General features: G+C 42.1%; 1 protein-coding gene and 1 long non-coding RNA gene across 4 annotated transcripts; one reads left to right on the top strand and one right to left on the bottom strand.

The window, feature by feature from the left end:
- Nucleotides 1-124: 124 nt before the first annotated feature.
- Nucleotides 125-13816, bottom strand: LOC117829446 (nuclear receptor subfamily 2 group F member 6-like). Of its 3 annotated transcripts, none has more exons than XM_034707086.1 (6): nt 12893-13816; nt 12091-12719; nt 9957-10051; nt 5341-5675; nt 4787-5033; nt 125-3390 (listed from the first exon to the last, which is right to left on the bottom strand). In XM_034707086.1, the coding sequence occupies exons 2-6, from the start codon at nt 12357-12359 to the stop codon at nt 3116-3118; spliced, it is 1221 nt and encodes a 406-aa protein (XP_034562977.1). In that variant the 5' UTR covers nt 12360-12719; nt 12893-13816; the 3' UTR covers nt 125-3115. The 3 variants fall into 3 exon arrangements, with proteins under 3 accessions (XP_034562977.1, XP_034562979.1, XP_034562980.1); XM_034707088.1 differs by having other exon boundaries at nt 12889-13772; XM_034707089.1 differs by having other exon boundaries at nt 5341-5672; nt 12893-13772.
- On the top strand, nt 7378-19336 carry LOC117829482. The gene is made up of 3 exons (XR_004634630.1): nt 7378-7522; nt 8041-8139; nt 19006-19336. It is a non-coding gene; the product is annotated as an uncharacterized LOC117829482 (long non-coding RNA).
- The last annotated feature ends 5145 nt before the right edge of the window (nt 19337-24481 follow it).

Raw genomic sequence — 24481 nt, 5'->3', positions numbered from 1 at the left:
TTTATTTAATTGACAAATCAATTAATTGATGAGCATGTTTTCAGTCGGCTTAATATTACGGGCAGTGTGTGTCTGATTTTTACAGATGTGTGTTTTGTGTTATGATATAAATTCATCCACAAAGGAATGTGCATACTTTTATTTCTAGCAGGTAAAAATAACCAGTAAGCTGTTTGAACTTCTTTTACATCTTAGCATGGTCATAGAAACACGCGTCTCTTCAAAATAAAGCTCAAATTAAATCAGTAAAGCTCAGATAGCAACACATTGAACACATTGATTCAAGCACAGCATAGTATAAGTTTAATACATCGTCGCCTCAGGGATCATTCTCACCCTTTTTTCTTTTTCATGCCAACCTAACAAACAAAACAGAAAACACATGTTGATCTCATGGTGATCTTTTTCTTTCAGTCATTTAATTTGGCAAGAAAAAAAAAACATCTGTCACATCGAGCTGCAGTTAGTGGCAACAACACTCATGAGTGTGACGACTGAGTACCAACAAACATCGTAACCTTTCAAACACAGAAACACGTGGAGTACCTTGCATAAGAATAACAACGCTCTGAAAGTGACCTTGGCCCGTGTGTGACCGCGCTTCAACAGGCCGTTTATAAAAGAGGATGACACGTGAAAATATTCAAATGAGCTAACTCTACTTTTAAAAAAAGCAAAGAAACAGTTTGAGATTAATCAGAACAAAAACAAAAACAAACGTCACGGTGGACTGAAGCTTTCTGCAGGTATCTGTCAAACTTTGGGTTTGCTCACATCAAGTTTTTACATTTCACATTTTAACAAACAGACAAAGTGTGGCGGACACACAGGCAAGTATGACTGTTAATGGTTAGTGTGATAAAAACACCTTGATCCCTTTATCTCGAGCACATGGATTTACAATCTCTGTCTTTGATATATAAAATATGAGGTAATAATGTTAGACGGGGATGTGACGGTCTGAGAGGAGCCAGGTTGTGTGTGAGTACATTCACCTCCGCTTACTGTCATTCACTAGAGCTAGAACAAATGGATTATTCACTATATCAAAGGAATAGATTCACAGTTTGGAAAATATGAGAGTTAAGTACACCTGAAGCTTAGAACAACAGGGAGTTAGCTCAGCTTAGCTTAGCTTAGCATAGGACTAAAAACAAGTGGGAACAGCAGATTCTATCGAGACGTGGCAAAAACTAATTCCAGCATTTCTTTAAACTCAATAATAAAACTTTTTTTTTAAAGTTAGGGTTGGTAGCAAGCGGCAACCTCCTGTCTAAAAATGAAGTGCTAAAAACTGCAGTTCATCGATGATCCACTAGAGGCTGGCTCCGGAAGTACTGGAAACCACATACACACCAATTCAAATAAGCCGATCTTTACAGCAGAAATAAACATGTTTACAGTCTGGTTCAAAAGACGAGTGTAGTCTGGAGAGCTCATTTCTCGATCGGCACACACTGTACGGGGGGTGAATTCTTTTTTCTAATGCAGCAATTTTGAAGATATTTAGATTACGAGTCTTCCAATGAGAGGCACAGCTGACTTGATTGACAAGCGGGAACACTGTAGCTGTTGGCTAGGAGGCTCAAAGCCCGCCTCTTTACGTCACAATCACTCGACAGCAGCAATATGGCCGCTGCCGCCGCCGATTGGCCTCAAAACTTCAGAAACAGATGGGTGACGTCACGGATACTACGTCCATTATTCATACAGTCTAGGGTTGGTAGCCACGGAAAACTAGCATGAATTTGAATGTAGCATTTCCTCAGGACTCCATCTAATCCCTCCCCCCGCCTCCAACACGACGGCCCCGCTCACATGCACAAACGCCGCTGATTCGTGACCATATGATGGTTCTAAACCGGTCCTCAGCACATGGTTTGTGTTTCGCACTACGTCAACTCATGTCTCACTCAGCGGTAAGAAAACACCAAAACATTCTCATGAGGAAGTTAAAAACACAAACAAACATGAAATGTACGCTTTGCAGGAGGCGGGCAGAACGGCAGGACGGGATTTGATTGGTTTCATAATTTGGCTCCTGATGGCAGGGATTGGTTGGTGTTTTCCCAGGTTTACTCCGGCTGTAGATAGCAGCTTTTTTTTACCTCTTTTTCAAGAACACATTATGTATTGATTACCATCAGGACATAAAGATCATTTTAACCAGTATAACAAAAAGTGTCTCTAAATCTGATAACCAACCCCAGCTTTAATTTGTGTATTTGGAAACTGGCATGCGCTTTTTTGGGCCTAGCTGTTACAATCAATGGGAACTTCTTTTGGGAAAAGGGTCCTTTTTTGGATGGTACATTCGTCCCTTAGTGAGTTTTGTAACATGTAAACCAAATTAATCAAGTAGAATCTCATCTGAATGTGTGAGAAAGCGGTGAAGCATACTTCCCAAAAATGTAGAATTATTCCTTTGTAACATATAAAATCTGTCCGGTATACACGGTCCTTCAAACAGTGTACTTTACAACACAGCGGCCGTGCCTCGTCTTTGTATCGATGCTGTAAAAGGTGACACTTTTCAGTCTTCACGAATACCTTTGGTAACAGCGCCTGATATTCATCCCACACGATACACTTTGATCTGCAAAACAACGACCATGTGGGGATGATGTAAAGCACGAACGCTGCCTGTAACAGCGGTAGTCATGGCTTCACTTAAAAGGTAGAAAGAAAATCAAAAACAAAGCAGAGGGAAACACACAGAGCCTGGGTTCAAACTGAGTCACATTAGGGGTAATATGGGAGGAGGTAGTACAGGCACATGGCCTCATTTTTGAGTCTGTACTTTACTTAAAGCCCAGTTTTTATCTCCAGAATGAGACTAAGAGAGATCAGACGGAGGTCAGAGCAAAACTGACAAGTGCTGCAAACATAAATATAAAGACGATTACACATTTAGTTCTCTTTAAAGCAGCTTTGGTTCCATTTCAAACTCTACAGAAGTTGTGTAGAAAAAGCTAACTCTTCACAAACAGATCTTTAAACTTCTGAGATCCCGGTTTGCATTCACAACATTCATTTTGTGCTTATATGTTATCTTTGTGAGCTCTGACTCCTCCCGATCTGATCTCTGTGCGTCTCACTTTGGAGCCAGCAGGGTTCACTGTCCGGGCACATAGGGCCAGCTGATGGAGCTCCCTGATAACTGCATGTCTCGGATCAGCGTCTCGATGGGGGTCTTGCCCACCAGTCGCATGAAGAAGAGCTGGGAGATGAGGTTCGCTGGCACGGCGCGCAGAGCTGGGAGGCGTAGCAGTAAGCGGCCGAAGCGCTGCGGCTGGTTTGGATACTGCAACCTCTCGTACTCCGTCAGGGCGACCTGGGCCTTCTCCTGCAGGGACTCCACATGGGCTGGATCAGTTAGCCCGCATGCATCTGGAAGACAGGAAAACACTGGAGAATTAGTGACTGTTTTTATGTTTGCATGTTGTCCAGGCTCATTACGGCTCAAAAGCCTGTTCTTCAATCCTGCAGGAAGAAGGCCATAAATGCAACACCAAGCTGATCCAAGAGAGTGCTCTGGCTGCCCTTAATCTAAACTGCTGGTTTGTAGCTTTAGTGCCTTCCTTCCTGTAAGATGGAAAAATGCCTCCCTTCTTTTTCTCCTGTTTTTCTTTCCTCTTTGATATCCTGAATTTGCTCTTTTAGGGGGAGAGACATGGTGCTCTAGTATCACTCACTTTGCTTTTTTGATTGCTGTCAGATTAATCCTACAGTGGAGGAGACCAAACTTATTTTCATTCTGCTTTTTCATTTAGTCTTGTTTTCAGGACAAATTGCTCTGAACCTTGTTGATTTATTCAGACAATCTCATTTTACTTCAAAAAGTTAGAAGTCTTACTTTTACCCTCTCTACAACATCCATGCTTGTTTTGTCTTGGTTCCAATCTTTATCTAATACATCCTTTTACAGCCAACGTCATCCAAAGTAGGCAGATGCATTTTGCTCTGCGTATCCAGATGAGTTAGAAAGCTTTGAACTGTGAATTAAAACTGTCACCAGCACCAAAACGTCTGCTTGTTGTGTGGTCGGTCGTCAAAATCAATATTCCAACTTTGGACATTTCAGATTCCAGATCATGATCATTTCAGAGAAACCGGTGTTTCAGTGAAAAGAGTGACCCTGTGAACTGGCGACTTCCTGACAAATGTGTCAGCATTTGTTCAACAGCTGTAGAAACAATCCTTACGAATGCATCCTAGTTTAGTTTTTATTAGAATGACAAAATATACTCACCACTTAGTTTTTGCTGATAAATTTAAGGCATTCGCGAGAGGAGCATTTGGCTGAAAGTGGTCAGTTAACAGGGTCACTCCTTGAACTAAAACACCAGCTTTTAAACCTGTTGACTGTATCCACCCAAACAGATCATTTAACTGCTGCAACTCTAAGCACAACTTCCCCTGTGTGTAGTTGATTTCAAGCCCTGGTTATGACTAAGTTACAGGGGCAGGACAGGTAGGACTTAAATGAAGAGGCAAGTAATAAGCTTTAGATATTTTATGGACTGACATTAAAATGGCATCAATCTTTGAATTCAACTGTTGGTAAATGCTTTTGTCATAAAGGTCTCCCTTCAGTGAGGTCAGAGGTCACATCACATCACATGTTGAATCTCTGTATCCCTTAAAATAGTGGAACAGATTCATTGATCTGTCCAGGAAACTTGGAATATGACATTTTGATTTGTTTCAGTGAGGACTCTGTGTGATTGTTTTTCAGATATGGTAGCAGTCATCCCACAGATACGTGAACATCTTCTAAACTCACCAGGTGAAAAGAGTGCAATGGCCTTAAGGCAGCTGTACTCCGCTGTGTCCACCTGCAGCCGGTTCAGCTTGTCCACCTGGTCCTGGAAGACCCTGACCTGGTCCATGAAGGACACAACGCGCTCAGCAGACATGGGCGACGAGTGGAACCCGGCAGCTGCCAGCAGAGGAGCCATGTGTAGAGGCAAAGCAGACTGAGCTGCGCTCAGAATGAAGAGCTCGCTCCAGCTCAGCCTCAGCAGCGCCACCTGGAGAGGCAGTTAGAAATACTTATGAGTCCCAAAGATCAAGAGGTCATCACATTATCAATAGGTCTTTTGTACTCAAGTAAGCCAAGTCAACCATTGCAACCTGCACTTTAAATGTCCCTCTGTGTGTCCTGCATACTTAAAATCACACTGCGCTTCATCAACAAGGTGTAGGCTGCATCAAATAATCAAAGTTTGGATCTACAGTTTATATTTAAGACTGATTATAAGGGTTTATTATTATTTATGTAGTGTGGTGTACACAGGTTTGAAAAAGAGATCCCCATGGCTGTTGCTCTTGACCCACCTGCTCTGAGACTGGGAGTTCAGGGAAGTATGGGATGTTCCTGGCCCACTCCACGGTGCTGAAGAGGAGCCGGGCGGCCAGCTCACAGATGCTGTCGATGCCCATGACCGAGGCTCCGCTCGCAGACGTCTGCATCTGTGTCTGACCGTACGGGGTGGTGTAGCGGCTGTTGGGGTACGGCTCAGCCCGAAGAAGCTGGGTGATGAGTTCTGACACTGGCTGCCCGTTAAAGTAGTCCGTCCCAATGTGACCTGGTACTGGTCCTCCAATGCCTCCTGCCATAGTGTTTGGACTGATACCTGAGTGAGATGGAGGAATGCGGCCCCGCTGGACTGCTGCAGGAAAGAGGGAAGAGACAACAGAATGAAAACTGGTGTAGTTAGTGGCTGAAGATATTCAATGTTTCTTACACAGTTGAAAAAGTAGAAATAGGTAAATAACACTAATACCCAAGTGATGACTGACATGGGTTTGATACAGTTATAGTTACCACTAAAAATATAAAACTAAGTCATTAAATAAATAAATGTCCTGCTCTCTGTTTTCTTACCCGTCCTCCCACTCTTATAATTTATGTACAGTCCCTAATCTCCCAAGAGCTGTGTGAATTTGTGCTAAATATCCATGACTGCTGCGTCCAACAAACTACCTTTTAAGGACTTGTGTCCCATTTCAAGTATTTCTTCACATTTTGTTAAATTCTCATTCAACTATTTGAATGTCACAGCATTCAAGCATCTCTAGGTCGTCTGTTACTGATTGAGATTCAGACGTGTCCTTTCTTATCAGGAGAAATATTTTGTTTACTGTTTAGCCCTGGTAGAGGTTTGCAGTCACTGTCTGTATATGTGTGTTGTTTAAAGTCTCAGTAGTACAGGGATTTGAATAGCAAATATGTTGATAGTGGAAAATGGACTTAGCAACCAAAAGTGACTATTATGGAAGGTTTGTCCTGTCATCATAATTAAAAACCTTAAAAACATATAGAGTTAAAGCTGCTGTTGGTAGGAATGGTGTAAAAAACATAACTTTTTTTCTGCTGGGTTTGGAGAAAAGATCATAATGCCCATTGGTACTCATCGGTAAGTGGAGTAATTTGAGACTATTGTGAAATCTCTGTTTTCCAATGCCTTTGTATCAAGCAATGTTATTATTCCCCGCGTTCCCGTTATGATGGACCAATCATAGCTACTCTCCAATCCTCTGTCCCGATTGGTTAAGGGGCGACCCCTACTACGTCCTCTGATTGGTTTTGAGTCTGGCACTATCATGACTGCGAACGCCGATCTGTGTTGGGGGGCTAAGAGGAAATCTGGTTGGGAGGGGTAGTGTTGACATTTGAAGTCCCTCTCTCTGAACAGATGTTTACTCTGTGACTACCAACAGCAGCTTTATCAATCGAACGATGAAATAATAAGATGGTCTAAGTTGAGACTACTTTAGGCTACTTGATTGTAGTCTTATAATTATAAGATTAGGATGTAGTCATTATTCTAATAAGGTGTCTCCCTGAAGTTACACTCTCTGAAACAAACACTTAAGGCTGTTTTAAACCATATTAACTACATTTAAAGTTCTGGTGTAAATGCTAAAAAGAAAAAAAGGTTGTGTAATCACACATTTAGATGCATTTGCAATTTTTTCTTTCAAATCTAGACCAAGGCAACACTGTTTTGTTTGTTTTTTTCGATTTAAAACCAAGTATCAAAATTACTTGATTACTTATTATTTTAAATGTGTTTATTTATTATTTATGGACTTGGCAAAAGCTTTTTTCCAAAACTCAATCGATGGTTTTAGTGCTTTGGTCTGATTAGCTAGCCGAACACAACACAGAAACGCGGGACGCAACGGAACTTTCGAAAACATAAATTGTTTAGGGGGGACCTTTTATGGCGACACACAAGGTGAGTTACGCACTTACGCACTACGCACAATGGCGGGAAATCTGAATAGCTTCTACGTGATTAAAACGTGTTATAACGCCACCTGTATAATGGCTAATATCATTTTAACGTCATTAATTGTTGTATAAGTTCGATAATTAATCACTAATGTGTTATTTATCTGCTAAAGTCTGTTTCTGTTTAAATCTGTTGGACGTTTTCACTTCCTTATTTCCATCCCCGTTGCTGCCCTCAGTTTGACCTTACAGGTGCCTTAAAAAGTTGAATTGTTATTTGTAAGTTTGCTGTTTAAATTCCTTCCAAAATATTAAAATAATTAAATAATAATATTATTTATTTATATAGCACTTTTCAAAACAGGGTTACAAAGTGCTTAACAAATAGGAAAGAAACTAAAAGACAATAAAAGAGAAATGTGAAGAAGACTAATATGACTAAAGGTTTGAGGAAAAAATAAATAAAATTGCAGGGAGGTGACAGCAAAACGAAATAAAGGACTAAAAACAGCAAAAGGTTAAATGATAAAACAATTAAAAGATCTGAAATATAAACTAATTAAAAAAAAAAAAAAAACCTGCCAGTATTACTGCCTGAACAATAAAAACATCTACATTAAAAATGTTTTAATTTCTTTCTGCTTTATACTTACTCCTACTGTTACTATAGTAAGGGCACATGCTTTTGTTTACACTCCTCCTCTGCAGCAGTATTTACCAAACATGTATGACACAATGAAAGTTGTAAAGCTTTTTTGAAACCTTATTGTGCAATAACCTTTCTTCTTAACTTACAGGTCCTGATTCCCTCCTGAATTGTGTTCCTCTACCTGTGAGCAAACTCTACAAGCCGCCACACTCCAAGACTGGGTCAAAGGTGAAAAAGACAATTCCAGGTAATGTGGAAACAGCACTCTGCGTCACAGCTACAGCTAGCATGGTTCATTAATAACTAGGCCCGATATAACCCCGCGGCATACCGTCACCTCAGCGCACATTATGTATGGGACAGCTCATGGTATCCACTGACATAGACTGAAATGCCTGCACAGTTAGGTTAGAGGTGACTAGAATACGATTTCAAATGAGTTTTAAATAGTTTGTGATGAAGTAATGAGGGGAGGAAGTCAAATCACATTACCTGTTCTTACTACAACAACAGAAACGAGTATCTGTCGCTGAAACATTTGTAGCTTATAATTTAGAGGACAAATTGGGACCGCTTCAGTGTGTTTACACAGAGCAGAAGATGAACTAGCTTTTTCTGTTATTCAAATAAAATGGTTTCCTTCAGCTCCCCTCCATCCCTGAAGCGCAGCAGCTGCTGGGCGTCGAGCCCGGGGCTGAAAACATGCTTTGGTTGACAGTATAAATATTGTGCTTCAGATCACTGGTGACTGTTTCTGTCAGAGTAAGCAGTTTCTTTGTGAAGTACTCACTCCTGACATTTATGTACTCTTGTGTATTTACTGGTATTTGTACTGGTATAGGTTTGCTTAGCCTGAGGTGGTTTTTACTCATGTTTGTTGTTATTGAAAGACGAGGAAACCACAAGGTTAAACCTCAGTGCTCAAAAACATACCCTACATTTATTCTATCGCATTTTTTAAAACAAAAACTACAAGTTGAGTATAATTTGGATATACTACTTTACCATATTTTGAACACTTGTGCTGCTAATAACTCCATCTTTAATCACACTCAAATTCGACTGTGACTAAGTTCTCAGGGAGCAATTTGAGTGATCATTCGGTTGAATTTTAATCTATTTATTTACTTTTCTTTATTTTGATCTCTACTTGCGCCTGAAGAAAGCATCTGTCTCTTTGGTTCCACAATATGCGACTTAGTTAAGTAGACGGTCAGTCACTTTCTGCTGTTAAACAACCAGGAAGGGATTAAAACGTTTCCTCAGACCTTTTTCAAAACAACCGACTACGACTGATTTCAGAATTACACACAAGAGAATTGTTTCTGGACGTTTGTTCACAGAGAAACTTTCTCAAACTTCATGAAACTTCCAGGTTTGGCGTTCACACTCTGGTCCATTGTTGGGTTTTAAGTTGAGGTAAATATCATAATTTTAGTAAATGAAATAATTTTATTATATCAACACGTTCTGAACAGTTATAGCTATATAGCCACCGGTGAAATCCCAGCGTGTGGCCCCTTTCCCCCCTCTCTCTCACCCAGTGTCCTACTCTATCCTCTGTCCTCTCCTCTTCAAGTAAAGGTGTAAAAGCCCCAAAAAATATAACTTAAAAAAAAAGATATATATCCTCTTAATGTTAATTTTAATGATACGTTCTGTTACAGAAATGATAAGTAATTTCAGCTGCTTTAACATTTTTCTAAAAGCGTTTGTAAATTCAAATTCATTGGTGGGTTAAGTCAAAACAAGTAGCTGAAAGACACTAACATGGTTCACAAAGCCAAAAGTCAGTACAGAGTCAGCTGATGTTTTTCTATAAGTTTGTCCACTTTGAAATCACACATCTAAATCTCTTATTGGTAAACAAAAATGAAACATGTCAGTGTATAAGATATGATATTACGCCAACATGAAACAATCAGGCATGTAATAAATTCAAACATTCCACCGTGGATTTTTTTTTCCTGTATCAACAAAAAAAAAAGTGTTCTTATTTCGACCAATCCTCCCAAAACAAAGACATTCATTCCTCTGTGCACGTTAAAGATAGAGCTCTGATACCTTCTTTGCGCATCCCAACACGGAAACATTTCTTCAGTCGACAGTATTGGCACTGGTTGCGGTGATGCTGATCGATTTGGCATTCTCGATTTGATCTACAGAGAGAAAAAAAGATACAGAATTTTTAATGACAAGATAATGATTGAAAAGTATTTCCTGACATGAAAGGAGAACCACTTTATAAATCCTTGAACTTAATGCAAGTTTCCAATGAGGAAGTTCAGTTTGCACTGACGTCTCTCCCCCCTCCCCCTCCCCCTCTCCCTCCCTCCCTGCCTCACCCCTGTGATGAGTGAACTGTGTGAGCCGGCGTGGCTGAAAGGCTATCAAAGCTGTGACCTTTGTAAATCATCGGCCCTACACGCCCTCTTGTTGCTGTTTACAGCAGGACGAGGTCCGCCAGCGTTTTACAGAGAGCCTTGTTTTTCAGCCCCTGAGCATGACAAACCGAATAAAACCCCATCTTTCCACCTGGAGCTGCTTCATTATTAGGTGTGAGAAATAGCTGTATTCAGGAACACAGAGGAGTCTCAGTAAGAGCAGTGGGCTGAGTCGCAACATTGTGTTCCTGTGCTGAAGAATAATGGTTGTGTTGACCTTCTGAGGCAATTCATCCTCACATGACTGACCTTCAGGGCTTTCATTTCTTTCTGTTTTTTTTCTCTGGAGCTGTTTGTCAGATGTATCCAAGGTTAGAACATATTATTCTAAAGAGAGACGCGGACTAATCTGCTCTCTGCTGATGAATGGAAACAACAACAAAATGGCTTTACTCTTCGTAAAGAGTAATTACATTTTTTGATTGATTAATGCACAGTGTCTGGAAAAGTGCAACTTTTACTATGAAGACCATAGACTGTATAATAAATGGACGTAGTATCCGTGACGTCATCCATCTGTTTCTGAAGCTGATCGTTGGCCGGTGCCATATTGGAAATGTTGAACTCAACCTTACTTCGTCCGGGCTAGTGGGAGGTAAAGAGGCGGGCCTTTAGCCTTTTCGCTAACAGCTACAGTGTTCCCGCCTGTCAATCAAATCCGCCATGTCCTTATTTGGGCAAAACTCGTAAATTGGATATCTTCAAAAAGCTGAGTCATAAAAAAACTTAACCCCCATATAGTGTGTGTCAAAAGAGAAATGACCTAATCAGACATGAACAATTTTTTGAACCAGGCTGTAAACATGTTTATTTCTGCTGTAAAGATCCTCTCCTTTGAATGGGTGTGTATGTGGTTTTTGGTGTTTCTGCAGCCAGCCTCTAGTGGACGCTCGCTGAACTGCAGTTTTTAGCACTTCCGCATTGTCTTCTTATTTTAAGAACGGAGGTTGCTGCATGTATGGAAGATAAAACTCACGAAAGCTCCAAAAAAGTGAAGCCAGAATTCTTAGAGCGCCCTCTGCTGGCTGGCTGCAGCATTGATCATAAGCCTGCCTCCCCCATGTTAAGAGATGGGACATCTGTCCCACTATAAAACTACAATACACATCAAATTAATGCTGCACCAACATGGTTTCTTTCATTGCAGTTGAATTTGATCACGCTGTGTTAGTTTTCTAAGAAGTTTTGTATTAATAAGTTATTTGATGCTACATGATTGACAGCTCTGTGAGAAGAGAGTACATGAAAAAAAGGACACAGGAGTAGTTGAACTTTCCATAATTGAACGTTTGCTTCTGAGACATCTGTGTGATTTTATTGATAAGGTAAATTTGTATTTTGGTCAGTTTAAGGGGCGGGATGTCGATAACGTGACTCTGAGCCAATCCCTGCTGCAGACTGGCCCTTTAAATATGCAGATTTTTCAGCATGCATCACAGAGACGGTGCTTTTGTTCAGTGGACGAGGTGTGAATGTGTCGGTCAATGATAAAGAAAACCTCATGAAATAATACAACAGTGCTTGATTATAATGCCATCTATTTTCTGATTACCTCTAGTTGTTAGTGTCCACAGGAGAAGTTATGATTGATGTCAGCTACATTTATCAACACATGTACGACCTAACATCTACCCTCTGATGTTTTAAAAACCAAACAACGAATGCAAAGTCAAATTAAAGTGTCTAAAAAGTAGTTATTAGTCAAACTTTGTGCAGAAATCAGGCTCTAATCTGAGCGTCCCAGCTTGTCTTACCTGCAGGAGTAGTTGAGGTTTCTCCTGATGCTCCTTTTGAAGAAGCTCTTGCAGCCCTCGCAGGTGAACACGCCGTAGTGCTTCCCGCTGGACTTGTCCCCGCACACCACACAGTCCACCACGCAGGCCTTGTCCTCGTCCCCGACGTCCACATCGCTGCTCCCTGCCTGAGGCGAGCCCTCCTCTTCCTCCCTCCGCAGGTAAGCCTTCTCCCCCAGTCCGTTAGTGTCCCCGTTGGGGTTGCCCCATCCCCCGCTCACCATGGCCATATTCTCTGAGACACGCAGCCCTGAGAGTGGATCATACACAGACCCGCCCTGTCCCCCAGCTTCAAACTACCCTCAAAGTGTGAGAAAATGTCTCCGGACAGAAAGCAGCAGCAGCTCCAGGTTCTTCTGAAAGGAAGGTTTGTCCAAGAAGAACTGAAAGCAGGATAAAAGTTGTCCCGTGCTCTCTCTCGTGTTGACCTTTCTCCCCTTTGCCGTCTGGTTGTAATGACCTGGAGGTCCTTGGCAGTGTTGTTTTCTCTCTCTCTTCTTTAATCCCTCTGCTCTCTCTGTTCTTGTCTTTCACCCTCGTGTTCTCTCAGTCCTGACCTCCGATCAATGGCCCCCGAGTTCTGAGAAAAACTTCAGACACACATTGAGCAGTTCAGAGTTCAGCCAGAAGAAAAGGGTGCAGCCTTGCTCTTTTCACAGGAAACAATAAATTACACTTCTTCTCTTTCTCCCTCCCTCTCACTTTCTCTCTCCCCCCCTGGAAGAAGCAAAAAAAAAAAAAAAAAAGAAAGCACCTCACCTACCCCTGAGCATGGTGACCAAACAGAATCCAAGCCAAAAGAAAAGAAGCTCTGCCCCTCTGTCAGCGCACGACTTTCTCCCAGAAGGACGAGTGAGTGGGAGGAAAATAAAACACAGCTCTCCTTCACGCAGGGTTAAACTGCCCTGCCCTCTCCTCCAACTTATAAACTAGTCCAACCAGTTCCTGACGTGCTGAGGTGTTATCTGCTGATCTGAGGCAGTTCTAGTCCAGACTCACTCTTGACTTGTCATGGCTGTTACAGATGCAGAGGTGATAGTGATGAAGACTTGCCTCTGGAAAAAAAAAAGCTCATTCATTGGATCCGAAAGAAAAAAAAGAAACTTATGAGGAGTTTGAGAAAGTGAGGTTTGTTCCTGTCTGTGATTTCCTGAGAGGAGAAAAAGTCCTCCTCTTCAGCGTCTGTGGAAAAATGTTTTCTTGAGCCTGTTCTGTCAGGAGGCTCAAATGTCACAGGAAAAAACAACAACCCAAAACAAAACCAGACTTGCAAAATGTCCTTATTTGCAGTTTGGCCTCCTCTCTCAGAGCGTTGTCTCTCTCTCTTCTTCTCTTGTTTTGTCAGTGCTTGTCCATCCAGCAGTAACAACCAGAGGCCAGAACCTCTTTTGCATTCCCTGTCAGCAAGTCAGGGTGTACTGTTGCACTCTTTACTACTCTGCCTGTCCGCTCTTTTTTTTTTTCTTCTCTTCTTCTTCTCTGCTTTTCTTTCTTTCTGTCAGCCGCGGCAGGAATAAATTAGGCAAACAAGCGCAGGAAAAACACGGTCACAGCTTTTTAGTGAAAGCCAAGTGCAGCAGTGGAGAGCAGCCCAGAGATATCCTCCTCTCCTGCTCCTCGTCTCCTCTTCTGCTCCTCTCAGTCCCCTCTCTGTGTCTCTGCTTTGCTCCCTCCTTTAGGGAGAGTGAGCGTGTGTCTGTGTGTGTGCTCAGGGATTTGACACTGCTATTCAAGCCCTGCCGTTGCCATGGCACTGGATGCCTTATAAGGCCAATGGAGTCAAAGAGCACAGAGTGGGCTGCCGCCACACACACACACACACACACACACACACACACACACACACACACATACACACACATGCATAGAAAGAATGCTTGGCTGCCTGACTGGCTGCCTGTTCCCCCCTGACCCCGGGCCAGCCTGGGAGCAAAAGGGGAGTTAACCCCGACACTGCCGTAAGACAAAGAGGAGGGTCTGGGGTCGACACACAGCGAGCACATGGCCCTCACACTCATGTTCTCCACTCCACTCTAATCCCAAAGAATTCCTTCAACTTTGTTGACCCAACAATAACAGGGAGGGCCTGTTGTTGTTGAGCGACTTGTCAAAAGGTTACATGATACACCCGCAGCTCCTTTTCACACCTGCTGCACACACTCACAGGTCTGTGTGAGGGAGGCCACAGATCCTGGTGACCTTCTGAATCCTGCTGCTGGTTTGTGCCCTTTCTAAACGGCTGAGTAGCATTGTGTGCACATGAGGTCGTCTGACCTGCAGAGGATAAGTTCAGAAAAAGAAATGTCGAAATCAAAGGAAGAAGTTGGGAAATTAGGACTTGTTGTCTAATTCTTGTGACCAGCCGAGTGTCCCTGCGGAGGGATTCTGTGTCTCACATTTTAGCTCTTGTGTGATAGCGTGACCTTAATGCAGTGAGGTGTAAAGTAAGGTTGTGGAGGTCAGAGTGGGTTGATATGTAGCACACCCAACTTCAACAGGAAGCCAGAGTTCACTCCCCAACAAACACGGTCATTAAAGATGTTTTAGATGATAGTAACCATGTTTGGAGTATTATTGAGAGATAAGTATTTGCCTAAAACCAAATCCATCCCTAACTTTAACCACACCAGATTTGCATTTCACAACCCTGACATATAACAAAAAATTTTATCCTATGCTGACTGTGAATCAATTACCCACTCCAGTCAAAATCATGACCACTTCTATGCAGATGTCCACCCACCTATTAGGAACTATTCAAAGTCACATACAAACACAGCGATGGCAGTGTTTTTGGCAGCTTATCAGTTCAGTATCTTGTCCAACAACAACTGAAATATAAAGCCTGGAAGAACCGTGGCTCCAAACTGACGCTTTTTTCCACTAGTGGACATCTTCACCTCTGGAGCCAAAGCCATACTAAAATGTCTGGCACCATCGCCAAGATCACTGTTATGATATTATTAGAGATATTTCATCAGGCTTAGGAAACTTCCTGAGCCACAGAAAATATTACATAACTATTTTCCAACCATGTCTCCTTGATCCATGATTTCTGAGCTGGTATGCTTTTTCAAAATCCCAACGATTAAATATGTTTAAAATGTTTCCACCAACTCCTTTGAGACGTCAGAATTTTTGGGACTCCTTTTGTCCAGCTGTGCCTGACCGGGAAAGTGAGCAATCTCTTCTCTCAGGCTGCCTTTTTAACATTCTTTATACGACTATTACGACATTTTTAATATTTCAATCAATCTTTATTTATAAAGCACCAAATCACAACAAATGTTCTCCTCAGACTCTTTCCAAACAGAGCCGGTCTAGACCGTACTCTATGTTCTATTATTAACAAAGACCCTACATCAAGACAGGATAAGATCCAGTCCCATCTTACAGACAGGACTCAGTCTGATCTCATCTTAACCCACCATGAGCAGAGCACTTTGCAGCATTTAGCAAGTTACAGTGGCAAGGACAAACTTCCTTTAACAGGCAGAAACCTCCAGCAGGACCAGACTCATGTTAGACACACATCTGCTGAGACCGTGTTGGAGAGAGGGATAGAGGGAGATGAAGAGAGAGAGAGAGATGATAGTGGTGAGACAGATAGTAGTAGTTGTAGCAGCTGCAGTCTGGCACGTCTACGGCAGCGACTCAGAGGAACCTACGAGACAAGGGAGCTCAGGGACTCCAGAGAGGTCTATGGTTTGCAACTTTAATGGGACAGGGAGAGTTAAAGCAAGACACAGGCAGACAGAGGAGAGAGAGGATCCCAGTGAGTCAGTTCTGTCAGCATTTGGGATCACAATCTTTTGCAAACTTAACAAAATCAACCGATCTACCTTCTATAAAACAAAAGCTGCGTCCTCATTGAGGGGTAGAATCCTTTGATGGATCCAGCCTTCAAAGCCTTCCTTGATCGCTCAGGCTGAACTGAAACGAGATGGTCTAGTCTATAGAGGATTACTTGTTTACATCACTAGCTCTTCCTGCCCTTACACTCACATCTCATTGTGCCACCCTTTCACCTCACAGCAAGTAGCTAGCTTGCTTACTAACTAGCAGTGAGCTAGCTTCTTGTAACTAAACCAAAATTGCCATAATTTTTAAGATGGTTTCAAGGCATTTTTTAACATTTTTATTCCTCGCTATTCCGTTGAGTTGAAATTAAAATACTTGCAGGTGGCCTATCGGTCTAAATGCGCCCCATGTACAGAGGCTATAGCACTCGTTGCAGAGGTCGCTAGCTCGACTCCCGGCCTCGACCACTTGCTGCATGTCTTCCCTCAGTCTCTACTCCACATATTACCTGTCCCCTATCCTATCCTAACCCCTACCTTTAAAAAAAAAAAAAAAGCCTTCCTGTTTCTGTTTTTAAATCTAACTATGTGTTTGCGGTGTAACCCGTGTATCGTCCTGGCATTTTTTAAAGCTCCTGAGGAATTTCTGGCCTGCTTTGTCCATCGCAGCATTGTCATGTGAAGGTCTCCACGAAAAAAAAAAGGGAGGACAAAATAAACAATCAGAGCCTGCTACCAAGGTTTCCAATAACGGCCTCCAAACGCAGGAAGAAAAAACCCCACAGAGGAGGTATTCACTGCAGCATGCCAGCTTAAAAGAACCTCTGTTTACCCAAAAAGTGTTTGCTCATCACATGGCTGTACAGGAATTCCCCCTGAATCACAAAACATCTCTCCCCTGTGATCTTCAAAAGACCATTTAGCCCCTCAGAAGAAGTATGAATGTCAAAGGAGCAGAGAGGTTTACTGTGATAAAAGCAGACAGCAGGAAGGGGAAGGAGTCCTCTTATGCCTTTTTTGTCAGTGAGGTTAAGTCAGGCCTTGAAAATGTGAGCATAAGGTAACTTTAACCCACATCCGTCACAGCGAGACTCATTGTGCATGGATAGGCCTTTTGTTTGGTTTAGAGGTTATCAGGGGCCAAGCTAAGCTGCTGTACGGTGCAGCAGTGCTTCCCTCTAAACCTCAGACAGCAGAGGTCGGATCATGTGGGGCAAGACTTGAGATTTACTTATAAAATGACGACCTGTCAGACTTTGAATATGTAAAGATTAAGTTGGAGGACATGCATTGAGAAGAAAAATGTTAATTTTTATTATCTGTTATGTTTTTAAAAGAACTCAGTGATGTTTTAAGATAGTGAACATCAATCTTAGAGTAGGGAAACAATCTGTTGAAGATATTAAGACTTCTGTTTTTGCTTTTATACAAACATCGCCTCCCCCCCCAAAAATAGCTGAACTATTCTGTTATCTCAATATTTTTTAAATATAGATGCCACTGTGAGTAGACAGCTGATAACTAAAATTAAATGCCATATGTGCAGCTCCTTTTTTATAGTATTTACTGATGCTATACTTGCATTGAAAATAAGGTCTGCTGGTGGCCTAGTGGTCTAAGCACCCCACATATAGAGGCTATAGTCCTCGTTGCAGAGGTCGCCGGTTCGACTCCCGGCTGGTCGACCATTCGCTGCATGTCTTTCCCCACACTTCCTGTCTCTCTTCAGCTGGACTGTCAATAAAGGCAAAAAACGGCCAAAAATATAGCTTAAAAAAAATAATTAAATACACATATTATTGGGGCGCAGTTGGCCTAGCAGTCTAAGCATGCACCCCATGTATGGAGGCCATAGTCCTCGTTGTAGCGGTTGCAGGTTCAACTCCTGGCCTCGACCATTTGCTGCATGCCCTCCCCGTCTCTCCACTCCCCACACTTCCTGTCTCTCTCAGGCCGTCCAATCCATTAAAGGTAAAAATGCACAAATACATAACTTTACAAATATATACATTACAAAGAAGATATAGATCTTGAGGATATATTTTAAAAAAGGTATCAAAATTCCTGCTTCTCATCAAGCTTTGAGGAAACATTGAACATTTACAGGAGTTGTTTTGAAAGCACAATGACATGATTCTCAAAAAAACAACCTCAAAGAAGTAACAGGAATAATCATCGCGGTGACGTCTTGAGGCCAAAACATCTGAACAGTCTGTTGTGTTGAAGCAGATCAGAGTGTTTTCTGGTGTTCGGTGAAGCAGGTTGTTCTGACCTTTCTGACTTTTCTTGTTCGGTCGCCTTGATTCTCTGCAGCTTTGGTATGTGAGGTCAAAACGGGACAGTCCATGTCAGAAGCCTGTGGCTGTTTTCCAAACAGCTTTATATACTAGCAGTACGTACTGATTTGGCTGATACTCAGTATGTAGTATGTGAACAAGAGCAAAATCTGCAGTATGCCAAACCTATCCGGATGTCGTGCTGATTCTGGAAAATTCCTCAGTATGCAGCGGACCAGTCTCCCTCAGGTACTGTTTCAGACAATGCACAGCGCTAACCTTCTTCTGCTTCTTTTTTCCATATATGACAGGGCACTTTGTTTTTCGGGGTTGTGAAAATGATTAAATTCCATATAAACCACTTCTTAACTTTGAATCACAAGTGATGCTAAAGAAGCAGTTTCTCTATCAGCTTGGCCGTTTTTTACTTCTGCTCTCTGAAAACGGAAATCCAGCAACGCCTGACTCAGCATACTGCAGACCAGATCCAACAGAACAGTCAGACTACAGACTACCTTCAAACACAGTATGCAGTATGAAGTGTGTACTGCATACTACATTCATAGGTAGAATGTAGAAGGCAGTTTCAATAACAGCCGTAGTGTTTGTGTGTGGAAATAATAATGGTCTCATTCTTGTTTCATGAGAGACTGAAGAATCCCTTGCAGTGGGAGTTTAGTGTGACTGAGACAGAGTGTGCACATGCCCTTTTCCATATACCTTAAATGCGTGTGTGTGTGCGTGTGCGTGTGTGTGTGTGTGTGTGTGTGTGTGTGTGTTCGTTGCTCTTTGAACTGCAGGTCAGGAATGCAGCTGCTCTCAGCGTGAAGTCAACTGCGTTAGAGTCTGTGCATTCTCAACGCAGCCAGGAGTCTAAACCATCAATGAAGCAGACAAACCTTCAGGACTACACACACCTGAACGCCCCCAACGTATCCACACATTCCCTTTAACTGTCTTAATTCTTAAAAAAGAGATTCATATCTAGTTTATGACCAAGCTCATTATGCATGACCTTTGAAACATTGTTTTGGTGTAACTAGAATTTTTGCCCAAATTTCAGCCTGAGAGAATTGGACAACTAAGACGTGAAAATATCCTTATTTATGATTCATGATTACTTAAATAAAGATACTGATGTTTGTTTTACATTTTGTCTCTTAATAAAATATGAGGTGTTTTCATTCAAAGAGATTGAAGCATGTTTTGGTGAAGGAAAGTTGAAGCTAAATCCACAATAAAGCATCTGTAAATGAAGAGACTCTCCTTCAGGTTGAACCAGTTGCTCACCTGTAGATTGTGAATGAGTTTGAAAAATGACAGAAACATTCTAAAACTGAACCCCGTGGCCTTTTTGTTTGTGCACATGAACTGAGTGTGACCCCAGTCTGAGCCAAATAAGATCATCCTCTACAAATATAGTCTTGGCAGTGTGTTAACTGCGTTAGTTAAAGAGTAGAGGAATGTGAGAACCGGGGTTAAACTTTAACTCTGAGGAGTAACTCTGGGTGAACGGGAGAGAGAGCACATGACTCCTTGCTCCTTCCTCATTAGCCCAGCTGCCCTTTGGCCCAGAGGCCAGAGGAAAAGTAATCTTCTCCTCTCCCCCCCTCTCTCTCTCTCCCTCTCTCTCTCTCTCTCCTCCTTTACACAACACTCGCTCCATCCTCAGGCCTTTGACCTCAAGCGAATGACAGAGCAATTTAAAATACACAGAGCAGTGGAACCTGCCAGAGAAAAACATCTGCTGGGGTGAATCCACAGAAACACACGCTGTCCAATCAATATTTGGCCTCCTCCCCGCCCAGGACCTGCTGGAGACGGTGGGAAACTTCCCATTTGGTCTTTGTTGTTGTCATTTAAATCAGCTCACGTGAAAAAAGGTATCAAGCCATTGTTTGTGGAGGAGTCAATACGAGTGTTTACTGTATTGGAAGAGGAGCTTTTTTCCCACGTGTCCTTTGCAAAGAGACATTATTGAATGGAGAGGATTATAAGCTGTGTTTTAAATTGAGTGGGAAAACAAGCCTTAGCTTTGCTGCAGCTCACTTGAACTCTTGTTTACAGAGGTAAGAGTTCACATTGTCATAAGACTAATAACACTAAATATTTGCCTCATGACCTTTATAGTTGTCACCCCTTCTGATTTAGTGTAAGGTATCGTTGGGAAGTCGAGATCTGACCCATTGCCCTGAATAAGCTTGTATTAGTTCAAAGAGAAACTTTATCACTTCACGCCTCCTTTGCGTTGAATCATTGATGAAGCCTGGCATTTTCAGACAAGGCATTAACCTAACACCCCTTGCAGTCACAACATATTTGATTGCCTTCCCAATCAACAACTTCAATCTCCTGTAAATCTGTGTCCAATCTGTTGCTCACTGACGGTTCCCTCTGCCATCGGCCAGCTTTGGCCGTGGGTCAATTAAGGTGCTTAAACAGGACAGAAAATGAACCTAATCAGCTCACTGAAGAAGACTCAAATGCTTTAACAGGATTAGGACAAGGCCACTCCTCCCGCCATCTTTCCTCTCTAAACACCTTATTGCTATAATCTACCGAGCTAACTGACCTCTTTAGCTCATCTGCTTGTTGTTGGTCTAGACACTGATCTGCAGAGTGTTCATGTCGCACTGAAGAACATCCAGACTTTGTATTTCCTTCAACAGATCCGCTTTATAATGCAAAGGTACAATCCATTATGCAACACTTCCTCATTGAGATACTAAAGTTATGGGTTAGCTTTTTTGAAGTAAAATAACAAAAGTGTCCAAAAATGTTCAATCTAACTTTAAAGGTGACATATCACGCTTTTTTCATCAACATATATTGGTCTAAGAGTTCCCCAAAACATGTCTTTAAAGTTTATGCTCAAAAAAACACTTTGAAATCAGATTTTGGTCTGCCTGAAAAACCCTCTTCTTCAGTCCTCCTCAGAACACTCTGTTTTCCCTCCTCCACGCCCCCTCAGGAAGTGGATGTGCCTCGGCTCTCCAGCACGTTGATCTAATGTTTTCATGTTGGCTGAATATACACGGCTGCTCACAGATCGCGTTACTTCAACCCTCTGAATCTGATCCTGACGGAGAGGCGCCTGCAGCAAGACCTTTCTGAACGATTGGTCACAGATTTAGTGTTTCTTGTTGTTTTATTTATCAGTATGTAGACGTGTGTCTTGGTACACAGCTACGAACATGTAGCTATGTGGCTATGCTAACTAGCGCTAGCACTTATCCATGATAAATAAAAATCATCCACTAGATCTTCAAATCTGCAGACGTGGGGAGTAAAACCGACCTTTGTGTTTATTAAGACAGCCTACAACTAGCATGCCTCCCTCCTAAGCTCCTTGTTAGCACACATGTGTGCAGGGAATGAAAAACAGAGGAGGGGTTGAGTATTATTTTATGCAGTCTATGGGCTGAACAAGCTCCGAGCTCTGACTCCGTGACAGACCGGATATTGTTGTTACGTAACAAAAACACGGAAGTCTGAAACGGCTCGTTTCACACACATTTACAGAAAGGTGGAGAAATCAGAACAGGGGCAGAATGGATTTTTTTCATTCTCGGGGGGTTTGTAGACAGGGACACATATTTCAGGTAGAGAACCATTAAAAAGTCAATTTTGCATGATATGTCACCTTTAAGTAAGGATGTGCCAGGTTTCCTTTGCTCTCCTGTCCTTTTGAGGAAACACATTAAACATGAGATCAAAAATCAGATCCTATAAAAAGGGAGTACGCTTACATTTCATGCCAGCTGTTCTTGGCTATCGTTGTTGTTGCTAGCTGACTGAGTCATGTCCACAGACTGTATAAAACATGGACGTAGTGTCTGTGACGTCACTCACTGGTGTCTGGACGGTTGGTTTGAAACCCAACGATGGTGAGCACTGTGTTTGGAAAACCTAACTTTTGGCCAACCTACAAACAAGCAGAGAGGTAGATCTGACTTCCACCAGATCCGTGTCCAGTCTGTCTCTGATCCGCCTCGGTCCGGCTCCATGCTCCCTTGTCACCTACTGCATTTCCAGAACGTAGAACAGAGCAGGACCGCCGGATAGCTGGAGTCACAAGACCAAGATTGTCCTGCTGTAATCACTGAATCAACGATTATCCAACTCCTCTCCTCATCATGTCCCCAATCTGATCTGTTGAGATCAATGCGTCGTGCTCCGGCATCCGGCAAATATAGAAGTATATTATAATATTCAAGTCAATGTGTTAACTTCCACTGGATAATAATCCAGTGGAAGTTAACACATTGACTTGAATAGAAACCTATCAGATTGGGGCGTTGGTGGCCTAGCGGTCTAAGCAGCCCACATACAGAAGGCTACAGTCCTCGCCGCAGGGGTCGCCGGCTCGATTCCCGACCGGTCGACCATCTCTTGCATGTCCTCCCCCGCTCTCTGCTCCCCACATTTCCTTTCTCTCTTCAGCTGTCCTATGGACTAAAGGCATAAAGCCCAAAGAATATAACTTCAATAACAAAAAAAGAAACCTTTCAGATCCGGTGCTGTGGTGGAGCAGACGAGGACTGGACACAGATTTGGTGGAATTTGGCCATGAGGCTGAATTTTAGCCACCCGTCTGTCAAATCATGTCAAATCAAATGCCCCACTTGTGCTAATTCATGTACCTGTTTGAATCTTACTTTTATGATATCTTAACAAATGTGTTATAAAAATGAAACCCTGCAAAGTACGTACAGATACATAGATGAACCACATACCCAAAACTGTTTATGAACCAGGAAGTATACTTGTTAATTTCCTCTGTAAAAATTAGCATTGTAACATGTTACCTGATGGCGATTCCCTGGCTTTTGCAGTCAGCCCCAAGTGGACACTTGAGGAACTGCAGTTTTTTGCACTCCTGCGTTGGCTTAATTTTTCAACACCCAAAGTTGCCGCTTCGTCATGCCACAAAGTTTAATCTTTTTTTCAATGTTGACATCAACTCCCATGTTTTCAACACTACTTTTTTAAAATGACATTTATTATATATTTTTATAGTTATATTTTTAGGCTTTTACACCTTTATTTGGAGAGGAAAGGACAGTGGATAGAGGAGGAAACTGGGAGAGAGCAGGGGAATGACATGCGGGAAAGGGGTCCCAGCTGAAATTGAACCCGGCCTCCTGCTATATGGGTGTACAAGTTAACCATTGGGCCAAGCACGCACCCTTCAACACTACTTTTTGACATCATCAAGCCATTTCTGTTGTCACTGAAAACTTAAGAAATTACAGACTTTACGGTCAGGAATTCATGTGAGACATTTGAAGCAAATACTTCAGTTCATTTGACGTGTTTGGACTGTACCATTTATACCATAGACAGTAACATAAACACAAAATTCAAAAACGTGTATTGCAAAGTGAGTGTCAGCAAGTTCACGTCCCAAAGTGGTTGAAAGGATAGTAGAGATCAGTGGAAAAACAACAACCTCATTAGTAAGGGGTATCCTAATGGTCTTAAAGGCCTGGCCTATGAACATGGGCTTGACCTGGGACCTTATTGTTCTTTGTCAATCTCTTCAGTTATTTTTGTCTCACTACTGCTTTAATAAAGACTTTAAATTATTACCAAAAATCTTAAGAATAGCAGAAACGTATTCTTTACCTGACACGCTTCTGCTTCAGTGAACAGTTGTATCACGCTACCTGTAAAGTGATATTTCCATCACCAGGCTGTCTTTACATCTGGATGTAAAGGCAGCCGTAGTTGACCTGTAAGTCGTCTCTCTTGACCTAAAGTCTCCTATGTATTGGATTACAGTCTCACAACACTTGAGACCAGACAGGTTTAGGTTGTGTACAAGCTGCCCCGGCATGTCAATCCCAATCATCTCCTGTTACCATGTATGCAGTATTTGTTACCACAGGTCAGTCAGGTCAGGTCTGTGTAGTGTCCTGCATGTATTCTTTTAATATTAATGGCTGGATGATGGTTTTCCCTTGAGTAATTAATAACAATAACAAAGATAACATTATGAGTCTCCTCAACCCTGGAGTACCAAAAAACTGCAGTTCATCAAGTGGCCACTTGAGGCTTCCCCCAAAGTGAGTCAATCCCCATTAGGTCCCATATTAACATGCCCATACTGAAAATAAGCACGTTTTACAGGCTGGTATACAAGAAACAGATTTGATCTCCATTCATGAAAACTTCTCAGGTATTACATTTCCATATAACTCACCCATTTAGATTCCTCCGTGCCTCAAATGGTTTTATAATTCAGGGTATTTGATTGGCTCGAGTGACAGGTTA

This window comes from Notolabrus celidotus, chromosome 2 (genome assembly GCF_009762535.1).
Source record: "Notolabrus celidotus isolate fNotCel1 chromosome 2, fNotCel1.pri, whole genome shotgun sequence".
In the NCBI taxonomy this organism is placed as follows: Eukaryota; Metazoa; Chordata; class Actinopteri; order Labriformes; family Labridae; genus Notolabrus; species Notolabrus celidotus.
This window is presented reverse-complemented; position numbering and strand designations above follow the sequence as displayed.